Genomic DNA, 15326 nt, shown 5'->3' with positions numbered 1-15326 from the left:
TGATAACCCATAACCGTTTATTATGTTGTGCTGTATGTGATCTTTTGAGGGAATTCACTAAGCTTCGTGCTTGCATACTCATCGACAGTTTTGAATTTCCGCATTATTATGATATTCTGATTTTTAGGATGACTGTATTTGATACTCATGTTTTTCTTGACTGAGTTTTATGGAAACAATGTTTTTATTTAATTTAAAAATAAAAAATTTAATTGTGAAAATGAGATGTTTCAAAAACCACACAAAATATTCAAAATTAGACTAAAATAATATATTTTTGACAACTATTTATGCAATTTTGTCAAAAAAAATTAATTTAATTTTCAAACATTCGCGAGCTCAAGTCGAAATTACGTTCGGGGTATCGGTGTTCATCCGATCTATCGGAAATAGAATTAGGGTTTTAAGGTTAGCCCCAAATTGAATAAAAACCTTCTAAGTCTTCTTCTCTCGTGCGTAATAAGTAGCATCCAGCCATAATCCAAGACTTCAGCACCAATTTACATCCAGTCTCGATTTTAATTGACTGAGAAATACCACCTGGTTCGTTAAGCCCTAATTAGTTCCAAGCAATGGCTCAGCCCAACAATGTAAGCTTCCCCCTCCCTTCATTTAATCAGATTCTGTCAGGGTTTGCAAATCACAGATTGGATTAGTTTATTCTATTGTTTGGTTTGTTTTAACAATAGTTTCAATCACTGTATGTAGACTGCTGGAGTTGATAACACTTTCAGAAGGAAATTCGACAAAGAAGAGTATCTGCAACGCGCTCGTGAGCGTGAAGAAAAGGTTCTCAATTCACTGCTTGCTGATTTTGTTAGCTTTTGCGCATTTCCATTTTGATTTCTTCTGATGGTTTGTTCTCTTCATTTGTAATTCAGGAGTTGGAAGGCCGTTCTAAATGTAAGTAAAAGAGTTCATTTTCTCTCACCTGTTCTCCCAGAAAGAATACATACTTTTGATCGCTTTAGGGCTTACACATTAAACTTGATTAAGAAGAGAGTTCTATTATGAGATAAAACATAAAGCTGGCGTGTTTGTGCATATTTGTTTCGTTTTCAGTTTTGGATCTGAACAGAAAAATACTCCCCTTTCCCACATTCTTGTTTTGCACATTGCAACCTAACTATCTTAGTGTCTTCCATATTGGTCTATGCATGCATACAAACTATTTTTGTCTAATCAAGATTTTTGAGAAGATACAATCAAACTTTGATTGCAGCAAAAGGTCCTCCAGTGCAAAGGAAACCCTTGAAGCATAGAGATTATGAAGTGGACCTCAACTCTCGCTTGGGGAAGACTCAGGTTAGCCCTTTCAAATTTTGCCCATATAATTATATTTATACGTGGGTGGTTTGTGAGTCACCCAGAAATTGTGGTTCTGATTTAATGAGGCACCCAAGATTTCAATAATGATACTTAAGTGTGTTTTTGACTTTTTGTATCGTTGATCTTACAAGTTTATGGCCTTTAACAAGTAAGATCAATATGTGTTCAATTCCCTTCCAAAGGAAAAACATATGGATTAAAATATCATGGATATGAAATAAGAGCTAGTGATACTTGGTTATTTTAGGATTGATTGTTTTATTAACTTTAGCTCGTATGCTTTTTGTTAAGAATATGGGGGCCCACCAACAGCAGGAAACAAGAACTACATTAATTTAAGCAACTAGTGCAGAAAAGAATGAATTGACAACCAACAGCCATAATTTAAACCTCACCTTTTGATGTGTTGGAGTAGACCGATATTGATGTGTATTCCAGCTTTACAACAAGGCGTGACGCCACCATTTATCTGTGTGGTGATTCAAGAACTTGTGTTCTCTTTTTTCATTGTTATTATCCACTTTTCTTGACTCATTTATATCCTGACACATCTATTTACGTATTTGTATATAGTATACATGTACATTTATTCCATGTGACAAGATTAAAACCCTTCAAACTCTCACCTTGAAAGTTGTGGTCACTCCCGATTTTCATGCTTTAATGAAGCTTGTTAAAAGTTATAATAGAGTTTTTTTGGTTCTTACTGAACATTTTAATCTGACTCATTCATGCCTCTCTTCTTTGATAGGTTGTCACTCCAATTGCACCCCTTAGCCAGCAGGTAAATTTGTAAACTTTATAATCAATCATGCATTCTGTTACCCTTTTTTTGTGTTGAATTTACGAAAATTGAATTCTAATAAAATGGTTGTAGAGTTCAAAGTATGATGAAAATTGATGGGTATGTTAAGATTTAATTGATTCAATGCAGGCTGGATACTTCTGCTCTGTTTGTGAATGTGTAGTGAAAGACTCTGCAAACTATTTGGACCATATCAATGGGAAGAAACGTAAGTAGTTACTCATATGTAAAGATATTATTATTATTTATGATTTATAATTTACTTTCTTTTTATATATTTGTATTGTTATTTTGCTACAGATCAAAGAGCCTTGGGAATGTCTATGCGTGTAGAACGTGCATCTCTTGAACAGGTACAAATCCACACATGCATTGAGCCTAACATAAAAATACCTGAGCAAATAGTTAAAAGGAAAACTTGCATATATATAATTGAAGCAGTTTCAGGTAGCACATTTGGTTCTCTTGATAACTTGATTCAGTGAGAGTGGCTTATTGCTAAATAATCACCAAATTGTTGGAAATGTAAAAGTTAAAATTTTAGGAAAATATGGGTTTTTGAGGCACATTTTTTTATTGGAAAAACACAGGTTCAGCAGCGATTTGAAAACCTGAAGAAGCGAAAAGATCCTGGAACCTTCACTGAGCAAGGTATGAATAAATTGGATCATGAATTAGTAACAAATGTAAATGAGAAAAGGTGATGAAAGAAAGGGATAGGGATGGATTCAGTCAGTGCAAAAGACGTAAATACCCTCCCTAGACCCATTTGGTGAATACTTGGTAGCTGATGTTGTTATATAAAAAACAGATCTTGATGACCGGATCTTAAAGCAACAGCAAGAAGAGGAGGAAAAGAAGCGTCAAAGGCGAGAAAGGAAAAAGGAAAAGAAGGTAATATAATTTTCACCAACATTTGTGGCCTCACTTAATAAAGTTATATAATAATGATAATAGTAAATAGTAATGCAGGAAGGATGTGTTGTGTTGTTTTTGTTGAACAGAAAGAGAAGGCAGTAGAGGAGGAAATCGAGGTGGACCCTGATGTTGCAGCTATGATGGGATTTGGAGGTTTTGGTTCTTCCAAAAAGTAAAACAAGACTGACTATACTTGTTTAAGTTCTTAATCACAACTGCATCAACAAGTTGATCTGTAAGTTTTATATTGTACAATCATCTTATGCCTTATACAAAGCACCAGAACATGTTCCCTACATGCGTCTTTGCCAATATTCTTTATTGTTATTATTATTTTTATTTTTTTTCATAAACTTACTAAGCAGCTTCAAAGCATACATACTAAAAAAACTCACTAAACAGTTAATTTATTATAAAACAACAAATGTAATAACTGGGGGTGAACATAGTACACGGACAATCAGAACCGACCCGGTTTTACTCCAGCGGTTCCTCAGCATGCCAATACAATACCAGACCGGTTCGGCCCATCAAAAGCTTGTTAAAATACCATAACTGGACCGGAATTAGGAGTCTTAATCTATCAAATATTTATGCAAATCTTTATTCTAATTGAAAGCGACAACTACTCCTAGGGATGAGCTTTTGAACTGGACTGGAACCGAACCGGTTTTGAACCAAGACCGAGTTGGGCAATTTGGAACCGGTTCTGAGCAATATACTTTGAAATAGGGACATCAGTGATAGTGATGCGGCTGGTGTTAGTTTGCATACTTTGAATAACAATGTACTCTGAAATAGAGACATTAGATTGTGTTAGTTTTGTCCTATGAGATGGTTTTCACTTTGAATAACAATGTACTTTGTCCAACCATCATAGACTTTTAGAAATATTAAGAAAGCTCGACTTAAATTATATGTTGTTATAGGTCAGAGAAGGTACAATAAATATTTTAGAAATATTAAGAAAGCTAACTTAAATTATATGTGTTGTTAGAGTGGAGAAGATACATTTTTTAGCTACATCAACCTTGCCATCTATTCACATTAATTTATGCCATCCGTTCCCTCATTGGATGTTTTCCCCTAATATGGAATCCATAACTTAAAATAGCAACATACTACAAAATGTCATAGTTTGATACAGTTCAACCAATCTAAATAGTTTAATACAAATGCAACAAATCCTAATAGTTTAATACAATTCAAGTTTCAACCAAAGTAATTATCATTTATCTCCGCTGCCTTCATCCCATTGCCTAGTCATCAACTTTGTTTAAAGCTTCTTCAATCTCTATATAAAGCACAAAACAAAAAAGTTATTAGCATTTAATAAAATGTAAAAATCGTGTCAAAATAAAACAGAATTAAAATAAAATTACCCAAAGCTACATCGTCATTTAAAATGTAACCTACGATTTCTATTATAAAATTTGTACTCTTTCTAACCTAATTTTGGGTATACAACAAAGCTTGCGCTGTCATCGTTGACAAGTTAGTACGATAGTCGGTTAAAACTATACGATACGAGTAGTGCTACACGTGGACTCATATGCCATGATTGAGATTTGTATCCCAAAATGTATAAAGTGAAACAACATTAATTAAAGAAATATGAAATATTAAAAAAAGAAATCGATATCTTTTGCAATCTGAGGTTGAGATTTGTATCCCCAAAATGTATAAAATGAAACAACATTAATTAAAGAAATATGAAATCTTAAAAAAAAGTCAATACCTTTTGCCATTCCAGCAACTATTGGGAACCGTAACCCATTAAGTTTCCACCAATCAAAGAAATCAACATTTTTGTTGTACTTTACTGACGGTTCTTTCAAATAATTTCTTAATTTATTGTCCATCGCATTCGAATTACCACATTCCACATTAAGGAAGTTGCCAAGAAAGTCGTTATTATCATCATCAACCACTTGTTAAGAACTTTCTTGTTGAGAAGACCCATCCTTCTCGTATTTTTCCATGTATATCTTAAATTTTTTCTCAATCTTCATCACCTAATGAAGTATTTGAAGTGTTTTTAAGTCTATGGTCAATTTGACAAATTATCACCCTTATAACCAATATTGTTTTGAAAAAATATATTATAATAATCTGGATTTCATGGTAGGATCTAGCAAAAACCGCAAAATACACAAAATCACTCATCTCTTCGTAGTCACCCTAACATCTGTCGGATTTTTTTCTCCACTTCGCTTATAAAATGAGCAGAGTCAACTTTGATTGACCATTTTCTTAGATGTAAGCTCTATGTCTAAGATTTCCTAGGTAAAGATACAACTTTGATTGACCATTTTCTTAGATGTAAGCTCTACGTCTAAGATTTCCTAAGTAAAGAGATGGACTAAAAGTCTTGTTGAAGGCGAAACGTTCTCCGTTTTAAATCCACTATTTTAAATCCAATTGGAACTCCCGTACTCTTTCTAGATCCTTCTAATACTATTTTTCTATCAAAATTTAATAATAAAAAATAATTAAAGTTTTATATATAAAATGATAAGATTTATTATATAAGAGCTAATAATGTTATTGATATATTTAAAAAATATATATTTATAAAAATTTCAAATATATTATTGTATTTTGTAAGCGTGGGTTCGTCTAGTTTTAGATAAAAAACATTTTTGGAGTGTATTAGGAAGTTTATTTTTTCTTGACTTTCTTGACCAAAGGGCTTCTAGCCCAACGGTACCCGGTGTTGTCCTTCCCTTTGAGGTCGAGGGTTCAAGTCCCACCGTGGACATAGGTGTAATAACTTAGGAATAGTTTAGTATATATTTGTATTTGCGTTCCAAAAATAAAATAAAAGAAGCTAAAAAAAAAATAAAAAATTAACGTTCGGCAATTATAAGGTTTTCTCCAGGCAGATCACCTTCTAAGAAATTGATAACGGAAAATGGAAATAACCGCAATTAATCAACTAGATATCATTTGTCCAAGCTAGAAAATACGTATACTGCATGTATACATAATTATCAATCAGAACACAGACATGCAAATGTATATACACATTTAACAATACGTATACGGTATACCCGTTATATGCAAAGGTCCAAATCTAAACGTCCATTCATGTAAACTTTTACATACAGCTGTCAAACACTAAAAACCTGAACACCAACATAGACTACGCAAAAGACTGCAATTTATTTAGATAAGTAGTAGTAAATAGTGATCTATCCGGTGCCGGTAACGCCAGGGTCTGGCTTGTCTTGACGGCCTTGTTCTTGAGCTTCAACGGTGGCTGACACTGCATCACCGAAAATGGGGCCACCACGTCCGGCACAATCTTCCACCTTGTCTTGTAGTTTGTCAATCTGAACCTTACCCTCGTCCTCTTTCGAGTGAATATCCATTCGACTCTGGTTCTCTCCTCCCGGCACAGAATGGTATGTTGTCGCCGTCGTGCTTCCCGGCGGCAGAGTTCCTTGGGCTCCTGACATGTTGACTTCTACCTTCTTACTTTTTTGCCGTTCTTGCCAGTAGTGTTTAATTATAGTTGGAGTTGTAAGGGATAATGAACCCGTATTTGCCACGTGGTGGTTACGTGGCAGGAATATATTACACGTGCTCAACCCTTATGTGTCTTGCAATTGGGTGCTGGGATCGTGATCTGTATCTCCATATTGTTTAATATCTTTGATGCTTAACAAATTGTTAGTTTGATTTGTCAACGTCGGTGAAAGTTTGCAAGTGGATAAATTAAATATAATATATATATATATATATATATATATATATATATATATATATATATATATGATGCATGGTCAAAATGGACCAAACTGCCCTTTTGTCATGTATTCTATTAAATATATAGAAAATTGATGATTTCGCCCTTTTATAATAGTACATTGTCTATTTTGAATTTTAAAGGGTTAATACATAAATGAAAAAAAAAAAAAAATAACAAAAATACATTGCCCTTTTTGTCGTTGGAGTTTTAAAAGAATGAAAATAATACAACTTTATGTTGTAGCAGTTTTATAACATAAAAATATGATTAGATGCAAAATGGATAAAAAAAACAAAAAAAAATGAATATAAAAAAATAATGACTAACGAAAGTACATTTGCCTTTTTTCCTTGAAGTTATAAAGAAATGAAAATTAAACAACTTTTAATAACATTGCTTTTTTGGCATTTAAAGGAATTTTTGTAAATTTAAAAAAATAGAAAATTTATGATTTCACCCAGTTACAAAAGTACATTGCCTATTTTGCATTTTTACATAAAGGACAATTTGGTCCATTTTAACATAAAGGGCAATTTGGTCCATTTTGACCCATGCAGAGGAATTCTTTCATTCTTTACGAAATCCAACGACAAAAAAGGTGCATTACACTTGGTTAAAATTCAATTATTCAAACACTTAATATATCAAACAAAATAATACTACTTTTTCTATAAACATATATAAAATAAACATATTTTGAATAACATTGTTTTTTTGGCATTTAAATGAATTTTTGTAAATTAAAAAATATAGAAAATTGATGATTTCGCCCTTTTACAAAAGAACATGGACTATTTTGCATTTTCACATAAAGGGCAATTTGGTCCATTTTAACACTGATGCACGAGAATTGTTTTCATTCTTTACTAAGTCCAACGAAAAAAAGGTGCATTACACTTGGTTAAAATTCAATTATTCAATCACTTAATATATCAAAAAAATTTAATACTACTTTTTCTATAAACATATATAAAATAAAAATATTAAACAGGGATTCTTTATAAACATTACCAATCATCTTCTATTATATTAATATCCAAAAGTAGCAAACATAAACAAATGACATAAAGTTCAACCATTCACAAAACATAACACACCAATATTCTACAAAAAACTACCATCTAGCATCATAAAACAGAAATATGATAATATTTATTCAAAAACCCAAAAACCCAGATTTCCCCCATGTTGTTTCATCCACCTTGTTGTTTCCTCTAGTTCCTGAAGAGCTTCACTTGATTCTTCCTGTACTCCAAAGCTTCTTGGATTTTGTGCACATCAATCCATAACTTGAATCTGTCAAACATGTGAAGTCTAGCTTCCCAAACATTCACATTTGGATTGGAAACAACAAATTTGTACAGAAGTGTGCACAAATAACTGTCGGTGGCCATGTTCAAAGTATGTGGAAAAAAGATAGAAACAGTTGTAACAAAATGTTCAACATAAATCTCTTGAACACAAAAGGGACCATCATTTTTCACTTTTTCAACAAAATCAGAAACATCAAGATCATTCTGAAGTTTGATTAAGCCAACATCCAATGTAGCAAAAGAAACCATCGAGTAGCAGAAAGTTTTTTGGAATTCATAACCGAAAAAAGAGATTATTTTCTGAAAAACCTCAATAGAGAAATCATTTATGTTGCAGAAATCAACACAGTAAATCATTCCTCCATTGTAAGATCTATCTGGATAGTAGAAAAAGTGTCCTCCATGATTAATCTTCATTGAGAAGTAACTTGTGTTTTCAGTTCCCGATAAATAAAAATTAAAATTAGATAAAAATGAAGATTATATGATATTAAGAAAAAGAATCATACCATAGAGCTCATCTGGAAGGATATATTGTGATGAGTCACGTACAATCCAGTTAACACCATGAAAAGCTATTGAATGCAAATCGTATTAGTCTTTAGATTTATGATAACGGCAGAAGTTGTGGAGGTGTTGAATATATAAGTTGTAATTGTAGTTATTAAATATGGTTTTGTGTTGTCAATCACAATTATGGTTTCCGATAATGGCGGTTATAGGTGCTAGATAATCATATCATCTATATAATCAGTAATGAAATCTTTATCCTTTATACTAGTTTGTTATTTAGTCGATGCAATATTTGTTGTTGGAAGTATAAACATTAATAAATATATATTGGAATCGTTCAAAGAGTAGATATTATATTAATTACAATGAGAATATTCATATTATGACTAACCATATATATTTTTTCTTATTAATAATTTTATTAATTAATATTTTTTTTTGAAAAAACAAATATGAAATAGATTTTATAGGTTATTAGCTTATCATATCAAATAATGTAACCCATAATGTAATCTTTGATGTATATATTTTTATTATATATTTAATTTGATAAATTGTAATATTTAATTTTTTTTTTAAATCTTCATTTTATGTAGATTACGTATTGATTGATATATTATTTTTGAAATATAAATTAAAATTTCTACTTACTTATTTTTCTTAAGATTAATAAATATATATTGAAAGTAATTTAAACCTATGAGATTGATTTTTTTTAAATATAAATAATTGTTTTATTTTTTTGTAATTAATTGGATGTGATGGTATAGTATTTATTAATGCAATGTATTTAATTCGATGTGATATAATTTACGCCTATCATTTTTAGACATCATTTTATATTGAGCAATTAGATTTACAACAACATAAAGGATAATGAGCTTTTGTTATTTTACTTTTTATTATTTTCATTTATGTATAAATCCCTTCACATGCAAAAATAAGCAATTTACTTTACAACAACAAAAAGTATAATGAACTTTGGTTCTTTCATAACTCCAACGCACAAAAAGATAATGATCTTTCGTTATTTTACTTTGATAAAAGGGCGAAATCGTCAATTTACTATAAATTTAATAGAATACATGACAAAAAGGACATTTGCAGTTTTTTTTTATTATATACAAAGATGTATTTTTTTAATTTAATTCACTTTTTTTAAATTCATTTTTGTTTATTTTGTTTTTTTTGTCAATTTAGTATAAAACTAATATAATACATGTAAAAAAGGGAAAAAGGGCAATTTGGTCAATTTTACTACTGCATTACAAATTAAAGTTTCTACTTATTTATTTTTCTTAAGATTAATAAATATATATTGCAAGTAATTTATGTATAATTCCCTTTAAATGCTAAATAAGCAATGAACTTTTATAAAAGGGCAAAATCGTCAATTTACTATAAAATTAATAGAAAACCTGACAAAAAGGACATTTGGAAAACTCTTAAAACATAAATGATTTTTATTTCATTTTTTAATACAAAGTTGATTTTTTTTTTCAGTTTATTTTCATTTTGTCGAATTTTGATTGGTTTTTGCATTTTCGCAAGATATATACATTTTCATAACTTCTTTTACATAAAGGGATTTATACATAAATGAAGGGACTCGGCGAGTCGCAAGGTCGACTCGGCGAGTCATATGAAGATGGGCATGAACTCGACGAGTTGATGAACAACTCGGCGAGTCCGTTGAAGATTGCCTTGAACTCGGCGAGTCGTTCGAAGACTCGGCGAGTCGGCTAGGGTTTCTCCCAATTCTTGGACACGTATGAACTCGACGAATTAAAGGGGAACTCGACGAGCCAATCAAGGATTTCACGACTTCTCGAGTTCAGGAAGGACTCGACGAGTCGGTGAACTGCACTCGACGAGTCGAGTCAACATGGACTGTTGACTTTGACTGTGGACTTTGACTTTGACCAAGAGTTGACCAGTTGACTTCTGAGGGTATTCTGGTAATTTGGAGATTTATGAAAAAGGGTTTTATGGTAACTATAGGTGGTGGAGTTCGTGTTGGTGATCCGGGAGTTGAGCTTTCTAGTTTCAGACGACAGTTGCAAGTTGAGTTTTCCTCACTATACTCAAGGGTCTAAGGCACCAAGGCCGGCCCTTTGGATTATTATATGGTTATGTTATGCTAGTATGATCTGTTAGATCGGTATCCTAGAGGGTAGGATAATATTATATGATATGGGGTATGATCTGTTAGATTGACAACCTGGTAGATAGGATGGTGTTATGTGCTATGTGGTAAGATCCGTTAGATCATGTATTGTCTATAGACTGTTATGTGGTTATCTATTATATGTGCACATATTTGTTTGGCGGTTGAGGCTTATCTGCTTGGTGCGAAGGCCAATAGACCTGGGCATTCCAACCTGTAGGTTGTGGGCCGTGAGTATTCCATCCCGATGATGATTGGACTCAGAGTATGTGGGCATTCCAACCTGTTGGTTGTGGGCCTGGGGTATTCCAACCTGATGGTTGATTGGACCCATAGTGTGTTGGCAATCCAACCTGTTGGTTGTGGGCCTGGGGTATTCCAACCCGATGGTTGATTGGACCCATAGTATGCTGTTATGATTCTATGTGTATTGTTGCGGGTATGGGTATTTTGGGGGAACTCACTAAACTCTCGGGCTTACAGTTTCAGTTTATTGTTTCAGTTACCTCAGGGGATCGCGGCAAGGCGAAGGCGTGATCGTACAGCTCCTCATGTTTTGTCTATGTTTCTGGGAAAACTCTGATATTTTACATTTTGAAAACAAAGTTGTAATGATTTTTAATGGTTTGAAATGTTTTTAAAAGTTTAAATTGGTTTGAATTTTTGGGTGTAACACTTACATGAACAATCTATGGTCATATCTTCTTTATTTAAAACCACCTGCAATATTATTATTTTTTTTTATCAATTTACATTTATAATAAAATTACAGAAAAAAATTGAAATAGAAAATAATATAATGTTAAGTAATTTTAAACCTTGAAATGAGGTTTTTCTCCAGTTTTGTGGTTCTTGTAAACTATTGTGCATTCTTGAGTTTCATTCACACTTAAGGATGTTTTTTGGAAACACAAAGTGAATGCTTTTTTGATCTCTTTCTGTACTTTAACGAATGCCTCCTTAGTGTAAATTGTGGATGCATGTTTTCCAATCTTCAATGGATAATTAGCAGAAATCATATGAGGAGTACCATCTCTTGAAGCTATATCCAATCTTTTTTGTTCATGACGTTGCTTTGCAATAGCAGTGTGAAAGTTGAACATAAAATTCACTAGTAAATTGGATGGGCTAGAGAAAACATTGAAGAAAGAATTTGAACTTTCAGATCATGATGTAGTCTTCATAAGACCACACATAGGAATATCTCTAAAGTAAGATGGAATCCATTTGTCTCTCTTATTGTACATGTCATCCAACCATTTATTCTCTCTCAATTTGAATTCGTCCAACATTAAGTTCCACTTACTCTCAAATTCTGCAGGTTCAAGATGTATATTCCAAACTATTTTATGTAATCGTTTCTTGAAATCAGAATTTTCAACCACATCCGAACAAATCTGTAATACCAATTATTAAGCTGTTAGTATACAAATTTTATTTTAACAATAATATTAAATACATAGACAATAAATAAATTACTTTTGCAGGCACTTTGCTCATGATGTGCCACATACATAATCTGTGTGTACATCCTTGAAACTCTTTTGAAATGGACGTACATAAAGCAGGATCCATATCAGACAAAATCATGGAAGGAATTTTTCCATGTGCTTTAATAAAAGCTCTTAACAGCCATGTATATGACTCTATTGTTTCATCCGATAAGAGTCCAGCCCCAACATTGATTGTCTTGTCATGGTTGTTAATAGCAGTGAAAGGAACAAAAATCATATTGTACCTGAAATGTATATTATAACATATAAATTAATTTGTAATATAAATATAAAATATTATATTGAAATGTACCTGTTCGTTCTGTAAGTTGCATCCATTGAAATTACATCTGAAAACTTAGAGTAATTTTCTTTAGCAGTTTCATCTGCCCAAAACATAGCCTTTAGTACTTTATCATTTAGCTTATATTCAAAGTGGAAATTTGGATAATTATCTCTACGAATTTGCAACTGGTCCACAACACATTGAGCATCATTAGGTCCAACTATATTGATATAATCTCTCCAGAAATTTTTGTAATCAATCTTCGATGCAGTTACATTATCATAGCTTCTTTTTAGAGTTGCTTGTAACTTATGACTTTTGCTACAAATGCTTTCTTGATCAAAATCATTAAGTGTATGATTATGTACCGGTTGAAATTTGTACACTGTAAAAGTATCACTTTTATGATCTCTGTGAAAACCTATCATAGCCATGCATCTTGTTACCTTATGATAGCTTTTTCTTTCTTTCTTTTTCAGACCTCTTGATGTCAGTGTATCAGTACTTTTTTTCCTTGGTTGACCATACTTGTTGCACCTTATATGTTTTTTTCGCAGAGTATAATCTCCATAATAACTTGAAGATCCTAATCTAATTCTAAAGCCACCAGCTTTCCCATACTTCCGATACATTTCAATTCCTTCATTTAAAGTTGGAAAAGAATCTTTTTCCTTGGGAATCAAATCATTTGCAACATTTGGATGATATAAATCGTCTCCATCAGGATAAATTTTTTCTGTTTATATATGAAATTTGTAGTTATTCTAATAAAAATTTAATAACTTAATATATAGGTTGAATACTTGCGTGAATCATTTGTGTTTAATGTTGTTGATTGATCACTTGAACAAATATTGAAAGATTCTGTTGGATCAATGCTGAAATCAATTGATGATTGCATTTCTTTTGCAGCAGTTGGAAGATAAAAGTCAACTACATCTCCATAAAAAATTTCTAGGAAAAAAATTTATCCAAACTTATTATCTTTAATATTTAATCATATAATAATACAAACATTGAATTCTTGCATTCATCATAATCGATTCATGTATTTTCTCTTTTTCCAATTTCAGAATAATTGTAATCAGACTTATTTCAAATTGTATTTTTGGAACGTATTATTTTTTTAACCTCTGTTTTTCCAATTACAAAGTATCGATTCATGAATATGATCTTTAATTGAACATTCAATTCATATAAGTATGACGTTTTTTTGCATTAAAACAACCTATTAACGTTTGATTTTGATTCATGAAAGTTGAATTTAATTTAAATAAATTATCGGTTATCAAATATAATACACTCGGATTGAAAAATTTTTAATTGACATCGATACACTTTATAAATATGTGAAATTTAATCATATAATACATTGAATACTTGCCTGCATCATCATCGTTTAATGTACATCCTAGTTTTCCAATTCCATAATTCCGATAATCGGTCGTTGTCGATGTAAGATTTTATTCTTGCATATTCATCTTTTTACTTTCACTAATAAATTTGTAAGAGGCAATTATCGATTCATCAAGTTTTTGATTAATTGAATATTCTAATCATGAAGATGTTGGTTATTAGCCATCGTAGCTGTTAAAAAGTTTGCAGTTTTTTAATATGTAGTTATTAGTATGCAGATATTGAAAACGTGGATTGCAAAGTTATTTAAGTGACATTTATACCCTTTATAATTTAGTTAAATGATTTAGTATAAATAATAAAGATTAATGATGTGTCATCTTCTGATTGGTTCTCGCGTCTTCGCATCTTTTTTGTATTTTTGCAATAACCTTCCCATATATATATATATATATATATATATATATATATATATATATATATATATATATATATATATATATATATATATATATATATAGAGGAGGGTTCAATTGAGAAAAAAAAAGGTTGAGAATGGGGGAATCATTCTCAGTCATTCATTTATTTTTGCCGCAAAACCTCCGTCGTACCAGCGGAAATGGGAAAGAAATAGACATGTGTTTTACAACAAAATATGTTTCCTTAAACTATGCTAAACATTACCTTAATATATAGAAAACATAGTTTTTTTCGTTTTTTTTAATTTTTAAGAAGCTATTTTTATCGAAAAATGATTTTAAATATACCAAAGTTCATGATTTTTTATTCTCTACAAATAGACATCCATATTGATATAGTTTTAAGATAAAATAAAAAATTTATTTTTTTTATATTTTCAGCTATCGTTATTCATAAGTGAATAAAAATGAATCACGTTTTTACTACAGTACATTCGTTATTCACTTATGAATAAAAACTATGATTAATTTTTTTACAATTTAAGTATCATTCATATATGAATATAGCATATAATAAACATAGTATATTCATATTTAAATATTAGACGATGCATTCACTTGTGAATATTACATAGTATATTCACTTGTGAATATTAGATGATATATTCACTTATGAATATTAGATAATATTTTCATATCTGAATATTACATAGTATTACATGGTATATCACATGTGAATATTACATAGTATATTCACTTGTGAATATTAGATGATATATTCACTTATGAATATTACACAGTATATTCACATATGAATATGACAAGGTATTTTCACAAATATATATAATTTTTATATGTTATTCACATATGAATAACATACAGACTTGCATATTTGTTTTTTTTTTGTTTTAATAATCATATACTGATTCAGGTGAGAAAACATATTCATATATGAATATAACGTGGTAATTTA

General features: G+C 30.9%; 3 protein-coding genes across 6 annotated transcripts; 1 reads left to right on the top strand and 2 right to left on the bottom strand.

Moving 5' to 3' along the window:
• Nucleotides 1-332: 332 nt before the first annotated feature.
• On the top strand, nucleotides 333-11515 carry LOC145115254 (C2H2 and C2HC zinc fingers superfamily protein). 4 transcript variants are annotated; one of them, XR_013711486.1, is made up of 11 exons: nucleotides 333-590; nucleotides 709-789; nucleotides 882-903; nucleotides 1223-1305; nucleotides 2081-2113; nucleotides 2264-2342; nucleotides 2435-2487; nucleotides 2725-2785; nucleotides 2946-3028; nucleotides 3139-3287; nucleotides 11302-11515. XR_013711486.1 is itself a non-coding variant. In XM_079051508.1 (10 exons), the coding sequence occupies exons 1-10, from the start codon at nucleotides 573-575 to the stop codon at nucleotides 3226-3228; spliced, it is 603 nt and encodes a 200-aa protein (XP_078907634.1). In that variant the 5' UTR covers nucleotides 333-572; the 3' UTR covers nucleotides 3229-3350. The 4 variants fall into 4 exon arrangements, 3 of the variants coding, with proteins under 3 accessions (XP_078907634.1, XP_078907635.1, XP_078907636.1); XM_079051508.1 differs by lacking the exon at nucleotides 11302-11515 and having other exon boundaries at nucleotides 3139-3350; XM_079051509.1 differs by lacking the exon at nucleotides 11302-11515 and having other exon boundaries at nucleotides 3107-3350.
• Nucleotides 6196-6686, bottom strand: LOC145115255 (seed maturation protein). Its single transcript, XM_079051511.1, has one exon. The coding sequence runs from the start codon at nucleotides 6511-6513 to the stop codon at nucleotides 6247-6249; it is 267 nt and encodes an 88-aa protein (XP_078907637.1). The 5' UTR covers nucleotides 6514-6686; the 3' UTR covers nucleotides 6196-6246.
• LOC145113028 (protein FAR1-RELATED SEQUENCE 5-like) lies at nucleotides 11445-13615 on the bottom strand. Its single transcript, XM_079049139.1, has 7 exons — nucleotides 13594-13615; nucleotides 13422-13511; nucleotides 12606-13314; nucleotides 12279-12537; nucleotides 12045-12196; nucleotides 11618-11927; nucleotides 11445-11519 (listed from the first exon to the last, which is right to left on the bottom strand). The coding sequence occupies exons 1-7, from the start codon at nucleotides 13613-13615 to the stop codon at nucleotides 11445-11447; spliced, it is 1617 nt and encodes a 538-aa protein (XP_078905265.1).
• Nucleotides 13616-15326: the final 1711 nt, after the last annotated feature.

Source organism: Lactuca virosa, chromosome 5 (genome assembly GCF_052849685.1).
Source record: "Lactuca virosa cultivar CGN04683 chromosome 5, Lactuca_virosa_CGN04683_v6, whole genome shotgun sequence".
Lineage (NCBI taxonomy): Eukaryota > Viridiplantae > Streptophyta > Magnoliopsida > Asterales > Asteraceae > Lactuca > Lactuca virosa.
The sequence above is the reverse complement of the archived record's forward strand: the minus strand, read 5'-3'. Positions and strand labels throughout refer to the sequence as shown.